The sequence below is a fragment of the Poecilia mexicana genome, unplaced genomic scaffold (assembly GCF_051168715.1).
Source record: "Poecilia mexicana isolate PSO_F unplaced genomic scaffold, ASM5116871v1 scaffold_23, whole genome shotgun sequence".
Classification (NCBI taxonomy): Eukaryota; Metazoa; Chordata; class Actinopteri; order Cyprinodontiformes; family Poeciliidae; genus Poecilia; species Poecilia mexicana.
The window spans coordinates 12,137,406-12,155,021 of NW_028263392.1; the positions used below are offsets into that span (position 1 = coordinate 12,137,406).

At 38.1% G+C, this 17,616-nt stretch overlaps 1 protein-coding gene across 6 annotated transcripts in view; it reads right to left on the reverse strand.

Annotated features, from left to right (window-relative positions):
• Positions 1–17,616, reverse strand: part of anks1b (ankyrin repeat and sterile alpha motif domain containing 1B) — a 191,871-nt gene that overhangs the window by 138,186 nt on the left and 36,069 nt on the right. For all 6 annotated transcript variants that reach the window (XM_014981300.2, XM_014981297.2, XM_014981298.2 and 3 more), the window contains exons 2-3: positions 5,068–5,148; positions 3,548–3,704 (exon numbers count right to left, since the gene is read on the reverse strand). In XM_014981300.2, coding sequence (XP_014836786.2) covers positions 3,548–3,704; positions 5,068–5,148 — 238 coding nt within the window. The remainder of the gene's footprint in view (positions 1–3,547; positions 3,705–5,067; positions 5,149–17,616) is intronic.

Below are 17,616 nucleotides of genomic sequence, written 5' to 3' on the forward strand. Positions count from 1 at the left end.
TTCACATGGTTCCCAGTAGGCCTCACTGGTGAAAGGCGCGCTGCTCTTTAGCAGGCTGTCTTCTTTAGGAGAGTGAAGAAAGGAGCAGGAAAGCAAAACAAAGTAACTTTATTCGTCTGCTGACGGAAAACATAACAGTGCTGGAATATATCTGCTGTAAAAGCTGCATTTTATTTCTGTCTGCAGTTCATTCAGGCAGTTATACACAAGGAGAGAGCAAGATGTTCAGCAGATAACAGGAAGGTAAAACAAATCCTCTTGCTCTTTAAAGGTATCATCCTTTGGAAATCTCACAGTAAAGGTAATAATCTATACATTTGGGAAATAAACACAAACATTACTGCTTTAGTTATTCTACAATTGCTAATCATGCTAACGGCTAACGTAAGGACACTTCTCTGGTCTCTATATCTGCTCACAGCAGGAAAGTTAGCAAGATAGATAAATTTGAAAACAATGAAAAAAACATTTATTTATTTAAAGCATTAATAATTCAACAATATGAATGAAATGGAAGGATGACGGATTCCCACACCAACTTTAAGTAATTTCCTTTAACAAAGACGTGACTTCACTCCAAAACTAATTAGAAAAAGAACATAGAAATCAACATATCGAAGTCCGGGCTTGGGTAAGCCAGCTGCTTTAGAGTCAATCAGAGAAAGAAATCACAACAAGTAAGTTGTCAGCCTTCAAAACATTCACTTGGCCTCCAGAAGCCGAGTGCACGCCTTCGGTAAACAAGCAATCCTTCACTATCAATCACTGTCTCTCCTGCACATACATTCACTCAGACCATAGTAATCACATTCTCCATCCAGGCAGCCAGACCTCTCACACTCACATGCTCCTGCAATAAACAAAAACAAGCAGTCAATGGAAACTACTGGGACCAATTAGGCAACAAGCAGTGAGCTGGAACTGGTCTACCTCATAACATCCACCAACTTCCTATAATCACCTATTGATTGCAGAGTGGGATTAACCTACTTACACACCATTTTTCATTTACTTCCAAGTAATTCTCTTTATTGATGTCATTCATCTCTCCACAAACCCCAGTAAGGGCGAATAAAACAACACCTCAAATCAGATTTAAAACTAGCTTTGCTGACACAACTATAGTGTCTGAATTGGTAGAACCGGGAGACGTTCTGCAACTTTCAGTTCTCAAGCTGTGAATGAAAATGAGTTTCATTCTGACTAAAGGCAACAGATGACAGATGGAGAGAAAATACTAGACTTAGGCTTGCAAACGAATACAAACAGCCAATCAATTTAACTCCCACCTGAATACAACAACTACTTCACGCCAATAGCCGCAACAGCAAGGTTTCTCTACACAAACACTTCAGTTTTAAGAGAAAAATAAACAAACTGCATTATTATTTTGGGTGCAGTATCTTTTCAAATGTTATCTTTGGACAAACTGAAGTGAAAGTTTGGGAATCTACCAGGAGGAGATTCTCCTTTTTGGGCTTTTTTTTTGGCAAATATAAGTTTTGCTGGCTCTCTTTCCAGGATGAAATCATCTAATCATTGAAGGAAAAAAAAAATGGATGGAAGGAAAGACAGACCTAAATCCACAAAACGTTTCCATCACTAATGTGAGCAAAACTTGATCAATATTCACCAACAACTGTGGTGTCCCCATTACATAAGAAACATAATTAAAATCACACATGAAAAAGTTTGTTCATCTGATTACGAAACATGCCACACCGTCAATATCCTGCTACTTCCTGTCGTCTTCTTCGTCCTTCCCAGCAGTAGTAACATCCGATTGTCAATGACGACTCGTGTGATGCAAAAAAGAAAAGTGTTTCCATTTCAGAAAGTTTGATACAACTGAAAAATCTAGCTCAAAAAATGTGAGTTAGGTTGATTTATTTTCAGAATTCCAATTTGCACAATTATATGGTCTTATTAAAGGGAAAAACATATAAAAATATGAGTTTTCTGCTTCCGGATCTGAAAAATTTTAATCTCAAAATCCAGACATTGATTCACCAACAAACGTAAAAATTACACTTTGACTAGAACATCTACTCCAAACAAGCAGACGCCAAAGGACGAACGCATTGAAGGTCGTAATGTCTGAACCATATCTTTTGCATCAGCAGCTTTAACTCGGTCGTACACAGCAGCTCTCTCAGTCACTGACTGGGTAAATAAAAACAGGAAATTACCCATGTTCACTTGCTGACAAATCTCTTAATTTCAGGGGCAAGGTGCATCATTTCTCACTGCAAACAATTAAAGCAACAGCTCCCAGAGGAGAAGCATTTGGCTAATGGTGACAGAGGAAAACGGGGTTATTAGTTAGGCTAAATAACCCTCCCAATAACCTACAGGGTCCATTACTGCTTTATGCTGGCATCACACACACACACATCCATTTAGCGTTTCCACAGCGGTTCTGATTCACTGCCACTTCCTGCGCCAGTGATCCGTGCCGCCGTCAATATGCTGCGAGCGAAGACGGACAGGAAGAGCGTGAGGGAGGAGAAGAAGGTCATTTTCGCAGATAAGGAATGACAGCGGCGGCAGGCCGAATGCTCCCAGCAGCCTGTCAGAAACGGGAAGGGATCGGCTCGCTCCGACAGAGGCCACCATAACAGAACCTGCAGCGGCGTCGGATCGCGTGATCTCAGAAATACAGCGGCGGAGGAGAAGACGACGCTTTTACCTCGAGCAAGGGCAGAGATAAAACGCAAACATGCAGCCATTGTTCCAAGACGAGGAACTGAATGTTTAAGACAAAAATTATAAAATATTCACCATCCAAACTATTAGACATAAAACGGGAATAATCAGAAATAGAGGAGGGGGATATTGCCAAAAAAAAAAAGATCACGTTATGTTTATTTAATACCCTGATATGAATATCAGACAATATTCCACTTGCTCTGCTTTGATTTTTTTATTTATTTGGCCAAACAAATATGTAACTTATTTTTATTTTATAAGACAGTCCCCAGAATAAAAAATATATTTATATATAAATATACACAAAAATTACAAAAATCACAAAATATGTTTAGTGTGTCAAACAAATTATGAAATAAATAAATACAAACGTGAACTACTTTTGGCAAATAAGAAACAGTCGGAAATCAGCTGCCACCTATAAAAAAAACTTAAATACACAAAAGTGTTTCCTGCTCATGTTTTTTTCCAAAAACTCAAATGTTATGTGCAAAACTAAGAATTTTATTTTAATATTAAAGCAAGTCTTCCTTTAAAAATGTTGAACAGCCAACGCCAAAATATGTTACATTAAAAATCTGCATTTTTTCATTTCGTCCATCTTTCTCAGACATTCCCATTGAATTAATTAATGATTGTCAGTGTTTTGGCCTTTAGCTTTATGTTAAATAATGTAAAAAAAAAAATCCATCGACATCACTGTAAGCGAGACAGTATGGCATGCTAATAATCTGGATTCCTGAATATCAACTTCAAAAGTCAGCAGTGCGACACAGAGGTAGAAGGCACGGGTTTATTCCAGATTACCTGAGGATAACGATGGGATTACTGGGATTACCTGCTGGTTGACCCGGCCGTGTGACGGGCCATGGTGGATGAGGATGCGGACGATGTCCACGTCGCCCCGCCAGGCGGCGAGGTGCAGCGGGAAGCAGCCTTTACTGTCAGCCAGGTTTGGCGACGCCTCGGACTGCAGCAGCTTCAGCACCACCTCCCTAAAAGAACAGAAACATGAATTAGTACCAGTATATACGCCTCAGAAAGCATATGTCTCAAATTTTCTCTCTAATTCTGGATATAAACAATAATATCCATACAGTAGTGTACGTGAAGCGAAGAAATACTTGGTTCATCTTTAAGTTAAGATGAGGATACTGCTTTATGCAAAAATAATCCCACTTCCTGGCATGAATTTGATCTGGTTATTCTGTCTAAAATGTGTTTTATTTTGACAGAATTCAGGCTGCATTTGTCCCCTCCATCCGAAGAGGAAATAGGAAATTACGTGAAGCTTGATTAGCATTGAAAATGTCAGAAGGGAGACAAAAGGGCAAAACGTCTCCCAGGAGCTCAGCATTTTAATGAACTGCTCGCCTCATTTTAATGTCGTTATACTCCCAGATTATTCCATCTGATTGTGGTGACAGGCGGGAGCTGAATTACACGAGGAGAATGTTTGCTTTCAACCTGGAAGATTCAATAAAATCTTTTGAAAAAACGTATTAACGACCAGCCTGAGAACCGCTCCGTGTATTTTCTTTTTTCACCTCCCAACTAAATGTTGAGATCTCTGAGGCTTTTTACTGGCAGTCTAAGTTTTAGTAAGGCTGCATTTTCATTTCTTTCCTTCCCCCAGCTGATCTAAGGGAAGAAATCCACATAATTGCCCCCAAACATTAATCCCTCAGATCCACCGAGCGGAACTAATGGAAAGATAATCCCAACTGTGTTTTCTGAGAAGTCCCAACTAAAGAAGCACAGAAGTGATGCTGACATAAAGAAACAGGAAACGCAGGTAAACTTTAAACCAGATACACATCCTGTATTGCTTCTCGAGATCAGTTTAGATCACAGGTGTCAAACTCGAGGCTTGGGGGCCAATTCTGGCCCGCCGTAGGTTCTTATGTGGCCCTCCAAATTACATCAACGAGTCCTTTCAATTTTTAACAAATCTGCAAAATCAACAGATCCCCACAGTTTATTTTATTGTATTGAAGAAATTTCTCAAAATTGGTCAAAAACATTGGTTTTAAGTGACTGCTGCCTCAGTAAGTTGTCAAGTTATAGTCTGTGATTGAAATGGCGAATTGTAAAAAGTCACATTTAACATCATACATTAGCACAAAAAAAGTCCTTAAAAATAGTCATAAATTAGGACCACAGAATCTATGATTTTGGTTACAAAAAAACCCCACAAAAACAATCAAAGTCCTGCAGGGACAGCTATTTATTAATATTTTAACAGTTTAATTGGTTTTATCGACGCATTCTGGAACAACTGGCCCTTTAAGAGCGTTCATGATCTTGATGTGGGCCAAGAAAACGAGTGTGAAGGAAGCAGAGGGAGCGTTTTCCTACCTGTGTCCGTTGAGCGAAGCGTGATGTAAAGGTGTGTATCCTGAGCTGTCTGTGCAGTTCACGTTCACGCCCTTCCACATGCTGCAGCACAAAAACACACATCACAATTAATAATGAGCCAAAGTGACTTCTGGAGTCCAAATAAACTACAGGCAGATAGTTTCTGATCATCTGCTGTGAAATAATCGCCAACTACATCAGATAACTAAATCATCACGACTCACTTTTGATGTAACCATTAAACATTTTTTCATCTTTCTAGGGGTCTCAGTTAATTTTTAAAAATAAAATACTGAAGTTCGCCATGAATTTAAAGAAGACGGTTCTATGATGTAGATAGGGGAAAAGAATAATCTGGAAGAAATGAGGGAAGAAGGATGAGAAAGGACAAAGATGGGATACGAGGAGAGAAAGACAAAAAAAAAAGTAAAATAAGAGGAAGGACGCAAGAAAGAGAGAAAACAAAAAAAATAATAAAAGGAAATGAATAAGAGAGGAAGGAATGAAACAAAATGACACTGGGAAAGATTTGGAAATACAAATATTTACCCATCTCTGGAAAACAGTGAAATCATATTCCACACTTCTCCGTACTTTTTAAAAACCAAGTTAGAAACTCTTTCAATATAATAAAGGAGCAACAAAAACCTAAATACTGGAAAACTGTAAACTGTTGACATGTTTCTAAATATATTAAATGAAGCTAACAGTGTGCTTAAACACTTTTTAGGTTATGTATTGCATCATTTTTATTCCTTTCTGTTCAAGAACTTTATTGCATTCCTACAACTTTTCTAATTTCAGGGCAATAGAACAAGAATTTGACTTCTTTAACATGCAGATAAAACCCTCAACAAGCAGAATCTCATCAGAACCACAGCCTGAATTTCACCCATAAACACACAGACATACTTGTATCATGATAAACAGGTGAAGGAGGGATGCTATCAGAGCATGGAGGATAATTACAAATGAGAAGCAGCTGAGACACAATCAGAGCACAGGTGTGAAACAGGAAGTCAAGCTACAGACCAGAAGAGCAGGAGAATCCTGATTTCAAAATAAAACACTTTCTTTTCAACATCATGTTCTCCAACAAAACTTTCTAAACTCTAGCCTGAGCAACTTCTGGGCTCAAAAACTGCATCGGATCACTTCTAATAGTAGCTGCATGATGAAGAAAATATCACAGAAAACATAGAAAGCTTCAGAGACAGAAAGCAAACATCCGAAATTATTCACATACAGATGAGGACCAAATACTAAAGCTATATTTTTACATGAAAAATACAATAAAACACAAAAATCCATCCATATATTATGCATTTAAATAAAATGTAATGCTTAATTTATTACATTCATAATAAAAATGTAAAAATTGATCTTCTTTGCGTTTTTTATATGAATAAAAGTATACATTATTGTTTACCTATTTGTTTAATGTAATTTCAGTGATGCAACCACTGGGCGGGGCTAATGCTGCTACAAACCGTCTGATTGGTCTGCAGGTGAGTTGATGTGCAAGTTAACCAATGAACATGTTAGTTATATTTCCATAAAATAATATCGTTTATTTTGAATTTAGCACAGAAAATATGAAATATTTAAATCCACAGAAAAATTGTTAATTTTTTTTTCATTTTTTCCACTTAAATTTTTAATTACACGTCCATTTATTGCATAATTGAAACCTGAAGTTAGATAAATTTATTACTACTTTTTAGATACTTGGATATTAACATATTACTCTAAACTTAAATCTTCCACGGTGTATGAATTATTTTGAAAACAACTGATGTTAAAGAACTTCTGTTTCTTTGATTACTACCAGAATAAATGTTTGTAAAAAAAAAAAAGTTCTGTTTTCTGTCATTTTAATTAAACAATTTAATTCAAAAATACTTCAGAGGAAACTTAAATGTTATAACTCAGAGTTGTTGTAGACGCTGAGCGCTGTGGGAAAGAAGGATCTCCTGTAGCAGTCAGTGTTACAGTGATGTGAAGAAGCCTGTGATTGAACATCTTAACTTTTGGTTGGTTTTAAGGCAGTGGAAAAATGAAAATCTCATTTGAAGAAGGTCATTTACAAAAAAAACAAAAGAAACCCGTTTCTATTTTTATTGCTTGTTTTTCTGTGTGTCTGTCTTTCATTAGACTTTCATTTTTACTCTATGCTACTGTGATAGAAATAAAACACCGGTTGTTTTAGCTTAGACTAAAACACACAAAAAAATGAGTTACATTAAATTTCCATTAGCAGCAAAGGCCACTTTGGATTAATATTAACAGAAAATAAAGCAGTAACCCTGTGTTTCCTTTATACAGCACAGAGAGAGACGTATAACAGAGTTCGATTCAGATCTTTGACGGGTGTGCGTGCGTATTGATCAATGCTGCTGTGCTGAAGCCTTTCAGCTCTGACCTACAGTACAGCGCACAGGAGAAAGAAGATTCAGACTCCAGAGGAGAAGGTAGAGAAACAACACAGAGGAGATAAAACTCATTCATAAAAAGATATTAAAAAAAACACATTCTGCCATTTTTATGAACATAACTATTAGTTTTTGTGAAATCTGACTGGGTGAACAAGTTTGAACTTGTTTGCAGAGAAAAGGCCAGAACTCACTGAGGAGTTTTGTTGACAAAATGTTCCATAAAGTGGAAACTAAACATAAAATCTAGCAAAAAAAAAAAAAAAAGTTTCATTTCTAATACACCTGAAATAAGACAAAATTAACTTAAAGTAACTTTTTGCACCAAAATATAGGAGCTCATTTTAAGTGACTAATTTCTTTAATATTGATTTTTTTTTATAATCCTACTTATACTTATTCCTTTACACAACATTTTTCCATGTTGTAAGTGAAAAATGTGTCAATAGAACTAGAGATAATTGACTTAAAACAAGCTCCTATAGGTTGGTGAAATGTTATTTGGAATAAGACAAAATTAACTTACAAGTATACCTAGATATTTGTATTAGAAAGTAGTTAAAAAATTATAAGATTTTGTGTTTTTGCAGTGCATCTTACAATTTATTTTTATTGGTAAAGAAAATGATGTGGCTGTTTGTGATACCCAAAAGAGTCAGAAAGAGGAAAAAAAAAAAAAAGCGCACATACACACACACACAGCAATTCAATACATTAGAGACATGCAGATAGTGAATTAAAATATATAGAAACTATTTATTTGAAAGCATCAATCTGCTGGTTTTCACCTTATTGTTCTGGAAAACCTATATCTAGATTTATTAGATGAACAAAAACTGAAAAATCCCACCCTTTTTTTGATCCATAAACAGATCAACAAACATCATGTCCTTAAAACTTTAGGTTTTGACTCAAATTTGATTTAAAGTAAGACCTGCAGGACATTTCTGTGACTTTATTCTTTAGTGTTTGTTAAATTTAATCATTTATGCAGTATGATTGATATTTTGGAGATTTGTTCCTGTTAAATAGGTTTTCTTTTCCATGCATCCATAGGATGAATGAGAAAAGTTGGCAAGATAAATTAATCTATAATTTGATTGGTTTTAAATCTGTCTTTATGTTTCATCTATGTAAGCTTGATCTGATGCTACATTTTTGTAACTTTGTTCGATATAATTGAACTGAATTGACACACAAATTAATTAAAGAAAATGTTCTCTTGTTGCCATTTTGATGACAGGCTAATAGAAATGGATGTTCATGTTACTTTATCCACTTCCTGGGGAAGTAGAAAGACATGAACTACTAACTGAATGTTTCTGGGAACTGTAATTTTGTTTTTTAACAATCACTTCTCAAACTTTAATTTATTTAAACCAGATATTACAGATGGTGCTGAAACCTGCAAAAAGATAAACTCCTGTCTACCGGGAGGGAAAAAAATAAATCCAAAGCATGGATACGGTCCCCGTTAGAAAATAAAACACCACATTCAGTGGATTACAACTTGATGAGTCACTTCCTGCTGAATCCGTCTCTCTTATCTGCTCCTCCACCTCCCGGTCGCCTCTGCACCGTTTCCAGTGGAACCGCGGACCCGTCCAGCCGAGTTCCAACAGAATTAGGAGATTAATCTGAGTTAAGGCGATAGGGAGGGAGTAGCTGCTGCGTTTGTCAAACACGCAGACATAATCCTTCCTAATTAACCTCGGAAATGAAACGGAAAGTCCTTACTGACGACCAAACTTTACATTTCCATAAAAGCTTTAATAGACATTCTCATCTTGTAACTCCCACCGGAGGTTTTCGACTCCGTCTTCATTGTTTTATCATAATCACTGAGAGGTGAAAAGGTCAAACCCCATGAAAGGCGTCCCAGCAGGCAGAGCAATGCTGCCCTCTGTGTGAACCCTTCTTCAGTTACACTCTGACGGATTGAACTGCTCTACAAACACAGACAAAAAAATTAAAAATTACCTCCACCTACATGTACAAAACAAAGATGGGATGAGACAGAGAGAAGTTAAAATTTCTGAAATTTGACTATATTTCGTCATGTTGCAGTGATTTTTATGAGTATCTGATAAAAAAAGGTATGAAAAAGGAGATGATTTGATCTTATTTATTAGGGATAAAATCAGCAGCACACTTTACGGATTTGAATTTGTTAATTCAAAATCACAACTATGCCTGAGTTGGTTTGACGCCTCAAATCTCCATAAAATGCGTTGAAGTTTGCAGATGTAACACGACAAGATGTGAAACAGATTAATTGCTTTGAATGCTTCAGCAAAGTGCAGCAGCAGTGCGATTTGTCCCAATCTAAAGCAAAGGCAGCAGGAAGGAGCCAAACTTGCTCCTTTCATCTTTAAAAGTGCCATTTTCAAAAAGCCGATCTTTGACGTCTTTCACGTCGAACACGGTTTCTTATTCTGGATTTAAACTCCTCATTTAGCCTCTGAGAAGGAGCGTTTTTATTTGCAGCTCCTCATTACAGACAGCAAAGCAGGCATCACGCTGCAGAAAAGTTCAAGCTACATCAAAGCAGAGAATTCCCATCAAAGGAGGGAGGAAAAATAAGCGAAACCTTTGTAGTCGAGGCGTCTTTTCAGAAGAGGGGAAGGTAAGTCGAATTAATCCACGAACCTGCTGAGGTTCGTGCTTCTGAATAAAACCGAAATCAAAGGCACTTTAGGGGGAGCCGAGGGTTCAACAGCAGCAAAAACTTCATGGTAAATCGTAAAGAGGAACAGATATAAGGCGACGTGCGGCTTGTTATCGGAGAACAACAAGCCACACAGGAAGTGGACTTGCTTCACATCCTGTTTTGAGAGAGAAGCAGAAGAGATACCTGCCGATTAAAAGCAGCACAGCGAATCCTCTCCGGCTGATATGACCAAACAAGGTGCACAAAAGACGAGATATGTAGTTTACTCTGGATGTTTAAACTCCCAAACTGCCACAGAGTCAGTCCAGCCGTTTTCTCCTGCAGGCGGCCATGCGCAGACCAGGATCGAGTCGGCCTTCTACCACCTGAAGAACATCTCCAGGGTTAGAGGACTAATGTCTCAGCGAGATCTAGAGAAACTCATCCATGCATTTATCTTTAGTCGCATTGATTTCTGGAACAGTGTCTAAAAAATAAAAATCAATCCTGATCCAGCTGATCCAGAACACTGCTGCTGGTGTTCTGACTAAAACTAGGATGTTAGAGCACATCACACCAATTCCAAAGTCCGTACACTGGCTAGAATAAACTTTAAAATATTGTTGTTACTGAACGGTTTAGCACAAAAACACACTGAAGATCTGCTGTTCTTGTATTAACCAAATGGAGAAGCAGCATTCAGCTTCTATGCACCACAAATCTGGAACAAACTACCAGAAAACGGCAAAACAGCTGAAACACTGAGTTCCTTTAAATCTAGACTAAAAACCCAGCTGTTTAGAGCTGCTTTTGAAACATAATCACAAAATATTAATAATCTGATCTGTAATGACAGCAAAATGGAATATTGACTTTTTTGTGTTTTTATGATGTAAAGCACTTTGAAATGCCTTTCTGCTGAAAGGTGCTATACAAATAAAATTTGATATTTTCATAGTCTGGATCACTTTAGTCTCTAGCTGCGTTTCCATTGACCATATCGCCGCGCCAATTTTAATTACAGAAATAAATTAGCTCAATGGAAACGCATGAAATATTGTTGAAAATATTTCAAAGTGTTTTACATGAATTAACCAAAGGAAAGGTAAAAAGGTTGTGTTGATGACGAGTCATGTGACCAACACCCGGACGTTTCTACTGGCAGAAAAGACAAAGATGACGGCAGGAAGTGACAGGAGGTTGATGTTTTATAATGACTTATCACGTAAACAAAGTTATCGATGTGATTTTTAATTTTGTTTCTTATTCAATTTTGGCATTAGCGAACATTTTATGCACATTTGTAATGAAAACGCAACTGAGAGGCATCTATAAAGCAGCATGTGAAGAAAACCGGAATCACTCCTTTTCCTAAAAATAAAATGTAAGCAAGTGGACTGAAAGCTGATAAATGTTTGTGGCTTTGCAAACACACACAGGAATAGAGCAGAGAAAGACGTACCTCACCCTCAAATACAGCAGAATGAGTTTGTGGCTTTCTGTAAGTTATTATTGTTCCCGTCTTTTTCCCTGTAACACGCACACAGCAAAGGCACAACATCCAAAATAACACTCAGATGATGTCTTGCTTTTTTTTTCTTTTTATCTTTTTCTCCTGCTCCATGTTGTCAGGCGGGTCCAACTGAAGTCATTTCTTGATCGTGCAGGTCTGGTCATAATTAGGGTTGAGTGCGACGCTCAGAGAGATCCGGTTACTGAGAGTAAATTTATAATTTAAAATGGGAGGCAATTATATTTTCATACACAGCCATGTGTTTTTAAAAATCTTGTCTCTAATACATGAAATAATCATTTGAAAACTGAGTTTTATATTTACTCAGGTTCTCTTTCTATCCTATAAAAATGTTTTTGATCCAAAAAATACAAGAAACATAAGAAATCAATGATTTTTACAGCAGTACAGTGTATTTGTATAATATTCGAAGCTCAGGGTTTTCCCCAGGTGTTGCCGTCAGATTGACACCGATCTTCATTTCAGTCGAATCCCACATCAGGAAGAAAATCCCATTCACACCTCCTCAGAGCTGCAGGCGATCCTGCCCTGTTTCACGCATGGAGGTGTTTCCCCATCGCTCCAATCTGTCACTGTCTGCTGCTCTGCACCAATTATACCGAGTCAGACAAAAACAGTGAAATCCTCACTCCGCCTTGGACTATAAAATATCCATTAGGAAAAAGTTTTTCATGAATTTTTACAGACAAAGCAAAAATTCAAATAATGTTTTCTGGTGAATTCCTAAATTTTTAACACCCTTATAATTAGATTTGGTCCATCAACTTTAAGTTTTAAATCAGGTTTAGTTGCAAGAAGTCAATTTCTAACTTTTGCAACAGATTGTTTCCTAAAGCACTTAAGGGAAACAAAAGTGAGAGTTTGAACTTTTATTGATTGTAGACAACAGTGGCGCACCGATCGCAGTTTTCTGGCCGATCGCCGATAACCAATCTTCTAAAAAGCCTATTTAGGTAATTTATGACAACACACCCCAACAATAAGAAATACAATAGGAATTCTGCTTTTTTAGTTCCTGAAAACACTTGTTTACTGCAGCTCTTGCTATATATTTAGCTGTTTGAAACATGTGTTTCTATTCTGCCTTTAAAATCAGATTTTTAACATAATTTTCCTTCCCTTTGATGTCCTGTAAATTACTTTGGGTGCAATATAAATAAACTTGCCTTGTGGTTTAACGGCCTTTTAATGACATACACTAGAATGCGCTTGACGGTTTTCCCAGCTGTTATAAGTACAGAGTAACGCAGCACTGACAGGTTGCTGTGCATTGCTGAACAGCTGGCAGAAAACAGGCAGAGAAACTCTCTGACCCCTAAACTCGATCCAACAAAAGGACTGAATAATCAATAAATCGATACACTAATCACATCTCTCAGTTAAAGCACATGAGAAGGAAACGGAGTCGTAGTCTGCTGACAACTGAGTCTCAAAACTGCCTTTTTTCCAACAACAAAGTATTATAATGACTTAAATTAAAATCTGATTTGTATTTTTTGTAAATGTATAGATGTTGTAGGAACTAATTTCAGGAGTTTTGATGATTTATCTCTCCATCTTTTGCAATCAAGTCGAATCCCAACTGTTAAACTCGACTAAATTAAAATTTTGACTCTAATTATGGCGCTTAAAAGTCAATTAATGACGATTTTGAACTGGAGTGAGAAAAATTTCTGGAATTAACCATTGCTTAGTAAGATTATAATGAATCAAAGAAACTTTGCAGACTTAAATATCTTTGTTCTGAATTATAACCAAACATGTTTAGATATTAACTTGACTTGTACCAAGACTTTTTGCAAATAAAAGAGAAACATAAAGCAGGCAGCAAAATAATATATCAGCTGTGTCAAAAACTGATATATTACTAGATTAAATTATTATTAGAAAATGTTGCAATGTTTTCATCAAAGACAGCTTCACGCTGCGTTTCTTCCTTAAATAGAGATGGAAACAACCCTCCTCTGCCCTCGGCTGTCTTCCTGCTCTGCACAAGTTCATTTCCACACACAGGCCACCAACACTGTTTTTCTCCAAGGCATGCAGCAATATTTTATTAATAAAACCCTTTCTGACCTCCACAGTTTGCACGTAAATTTATAAACTTTTATACAATGGTTGAATTATGATTAGAGAAAAAAAAAAAGAAAGGCTCTTATGTTGAATAAAGCAGAAATAAAAACAGATTTTTAGTATTTTTTTCCGGCTTTATTATTACAAATTGCTAGCCAGTTAGCGTGTATTTAGTCCTAAGCTCACAGAACAGGTTTATTAAAGTCTAAAATAAATACACTCTCTTCTCAAATAGGGAAAAAAAAATTTAATTTATCCTTTTCTAATGAGGCCTGTTGGGACGTTTATCCCCAGAAAATTCTCTATCTTAATCGATTCTTGCAAATAAACCAAACAATCATATCTGGAAAAAACTCTGAACAAAACACTTGCAGTAAATGCGCTGCGTTAGAGGAAACAGAACCGTATGCTCATTGTTTCACTCCTCTCGAATTAATCAAACAGGAGAGGAGTTTGAAAAGAACCACCGCCATTACTGATTTACGCTGCAGCTTTCCTAATCAGCCACAACCTTGAGGAGCTACAAACAATCAGCTTTTAAACTGTGTGTGTGTGTGTGTGTGTGTGTGTGTGTGTGTGTGTGTGTGTGTGTGTGTGTGTGTGTGTGTGTGTGTGTGTGTGTGTTCCTCAAGCTATTCTCCTCACAGTAAGTAAGTGACAGAAAGCCTTGGATCTCCACTTAACCGCAGCCGCCACAAATCCATTTGGCCCGATGTCGATTCAGCATGAGGGAGGGGAGGTCGTCTGCTCTGGGATCTATTCGCTGGACTGAACCAGTCGATCCATTTATCCTGCAGATCTACTAGGAAACTCACTGCGAGTTGACAGAAATAATCAGTCTGTGTAGGTAATGAACACATCCACAGGCGAGCGAGGAGGAAAACGCAAGTTTTTGGCATGACGACAAATTTACAATTTTTGTTGTTTCTCATTAGACACAGTGTTGATTCGATAAATTTAACTTTGTAAAAGTTAATTCAGCTCAACAGCATCACTTTTGTCGGACGATTTCCAATTTTTTAAACAATATTCTCTCTCTGTCCAAGTAATTTCTTGCACATATGCTGCAGTGTCATATGAATCCATTTGCTTCTAGATTCCCTTCAATTTTGTCTCAAGCCTTCCTTGATTTGGATTTCCCCGGCCGAATCTTGATTTTAATGAGCGTTCTTACAAATTAAATACGAGAACGTGTTTTCAAATGCACGTCAACACCAGACTGCTTTCCTGAAATGTAACGTAACCGGGTGACTGAGTTAAATAATTCTCAGTGTAGTTAAAGCCGTCTACAGCTCCACGAGGAACACAAATTAGACAAGCAGCTGCAATAGAAACCACGATAAGACGATGACGCCGCAGGGAAAGTCATTTGGGTTGAAACAAATAGCTGCATCAGAAAGCTAAACATTTATTCTCCAGTTTTACTGTGGTGATTAGAGCTCTGTTGGGTGACAAAGCAGATATTCAGGGGAGGCGTTTCTGGCTGCTCTCCGTGTGTGTGTGTGTGTGTGTGTGTGTGTGTGCGTGTGTGTGTGTGTGTGTGTGTTCATCATCACAGCAGTAGCAGGCAGTTCAGGCTATAAAAGGACTCCTTGAAGACCTGAGTTTACGCAAAAGGCATTTTAATGCTTCTTTCTTTCGCGCACTTCTCCAAATTTCTAAACACAGAGGGAGCAGTCCAGTCCAAAGGTTCAGCGAATTTCAAAACATGATCAGCAGTCTCAGAAAGTAAAGAGGCCAATAATAATAGAACAATATATGTGCAGCAACCTCTTAAACAAAAACTACATCTAGTTTTTATTCTGTATTTTTGCTCAGGATTAAGCTAAACTTTCATTCATCGCATATGCGTTTAACATTAGAAATGTTAAAATCTAAATAATCTTTCTGTCCCTTCATGTAACGCTCGTTATTTAGATCTTGAGGCACTTTGAATGTTTTGCAGCTTGGCTACTGTAAGGAGCATTCAATTCTCGCAGAGAGCTTTTATTTTTAAGTTGAAGATGAAACAAACTTTGCCTGAAGCCACAGCAGAAACACTTTCTCTCCACCCTTGACCCCGACATTACGACAGCTCTTTACTTTATCCTTCTTTACGTCTAACTACACCTTTACGACCTGCTTCTTCGGCTGCTGCTCTCAAACTCACTTTCGTATTTTTTATTTTATTTTATTTTAACAGTAATTCTCTCACACACAAACAGCCAAAAAGAGCTCATACAGACAAATTAAGGAGTCCGCTGCCAAGTTGTGTTCACACACAGCTGCATGCAATTACCCACCACAAGAAGGTATTTAAAACATGAGACTCTCAGGCCTGCGTTATTTATCGGATGCATCAAAATGGCTCTTCTATGCATGTCTACAAACCCATCGAGTGGGAGGGAATAAGTGTGTGAATCAATGCCCATGAATCCGACACATTTAAATATTCGTTTCCTTTCTTTTCTTTGTCATCTTAAACTTAAAATCCAGGTAGTACTCCCAAAACTGACCCTTTACAACAATCTCTTTTTTTAAAAATGTGGTGATATCGCAGAAAGAAAAAAACTGAGCGTTTGATCTAACAAATGTTTCCACCAATCTAAGTGAAGGAGCTTCCGGTGTGACCAGGTCAACCGAAGCTCAGCCGTCTGACCGCAGCACAGCACACTGCTGTAACTTTACTCATTAATACTTACAGCCTTCAAAGCAAATCACTAAATTCATTATCCATAAAAACCACTCTTTCTGGGCGTTTTGTCAGCATGTAATTAACTGGGACCGCATATAAATCGCTACGAGCCAAACGAAACCAGGCGTACCCAAAGAGAGCAGCTAGCATTATTAGCCTTGCAGCTTAACGAGCAGCTCTCTGTGCAAAGATCCTCAGCAGTGTGAGATGTGCAACTCTGATGACTTAAGTAGCTTTAGTCAAATAGCTTAGCTCAATGGCAAGAACAAGATCCGTGCAATAAACAGCTATGCCTTGCCAGTAATCAGATACCCTGCCGGAATAATTAGCTGGCCAATGGAAGAGATGAAGGCCACGGATGTTAAGACTCGGAAGCTACTAACCATGCATGGAGGGTTCCACCCCAAATCCAGCACCCTGAGACTGTACACAAGCCGTAAGGAAGGAGGCAGAGGACTAGTGAGTGTGAGAGCCACTGTCCAGGATGAAACATCCAAGATCCATAAATACATCAAGGACAAAGCCTCAACGGACGATGTGCTCAGCGAATGTCTCAGACAATGGGGAACAGAGGACGAGGTGCTGGAGGAACCATCATGGGAAGACAAGCCCCTACATGGGATGTACCACCGACAAATAACTGAAGTGGCTGATATCAGGAAATCCTACCAATGGCTGGAGAAAGCTGGACTCAAGGACAGCACAGAGGCCCTCATCCTGGCCGCCCAGGAACAGGCCCTAAACACCAGAGCAATAGAAGCTCAGATCTACCACACCAGACAAGACCCAAGGTGTAGGTTGTGCAAGGAGGCCTCTGAGACAGTCCAGCACATAACAGCAGGGTGCAAAATGCTGGCAGGGAAAGCGTACATGGAACGACATAACCAATTGGCGGGCATAGTGTACAGGAACATCTGTGCAGAATATGGACTGGAAGCCCCGAGATCAAAGTGGGGAACACCCCCAAAGGTGGTGGAGAATGACCGAGCTAAGATCCTGTGGGACTTCCAGATCCAGACAGACAAGATGGTAATGTCGAACCAACCGGACATTGTGGTGGTGGACAAAGAACAGAGGAAAGCCGTTGTGGTGGATGTAGCAATACCAAGTGACCACAACATCAGGAAAAAGGAGCATGAGAAACTGGAGAAATACCAGGGCCTCAGAGAGGAACTGGAGAAGGCCT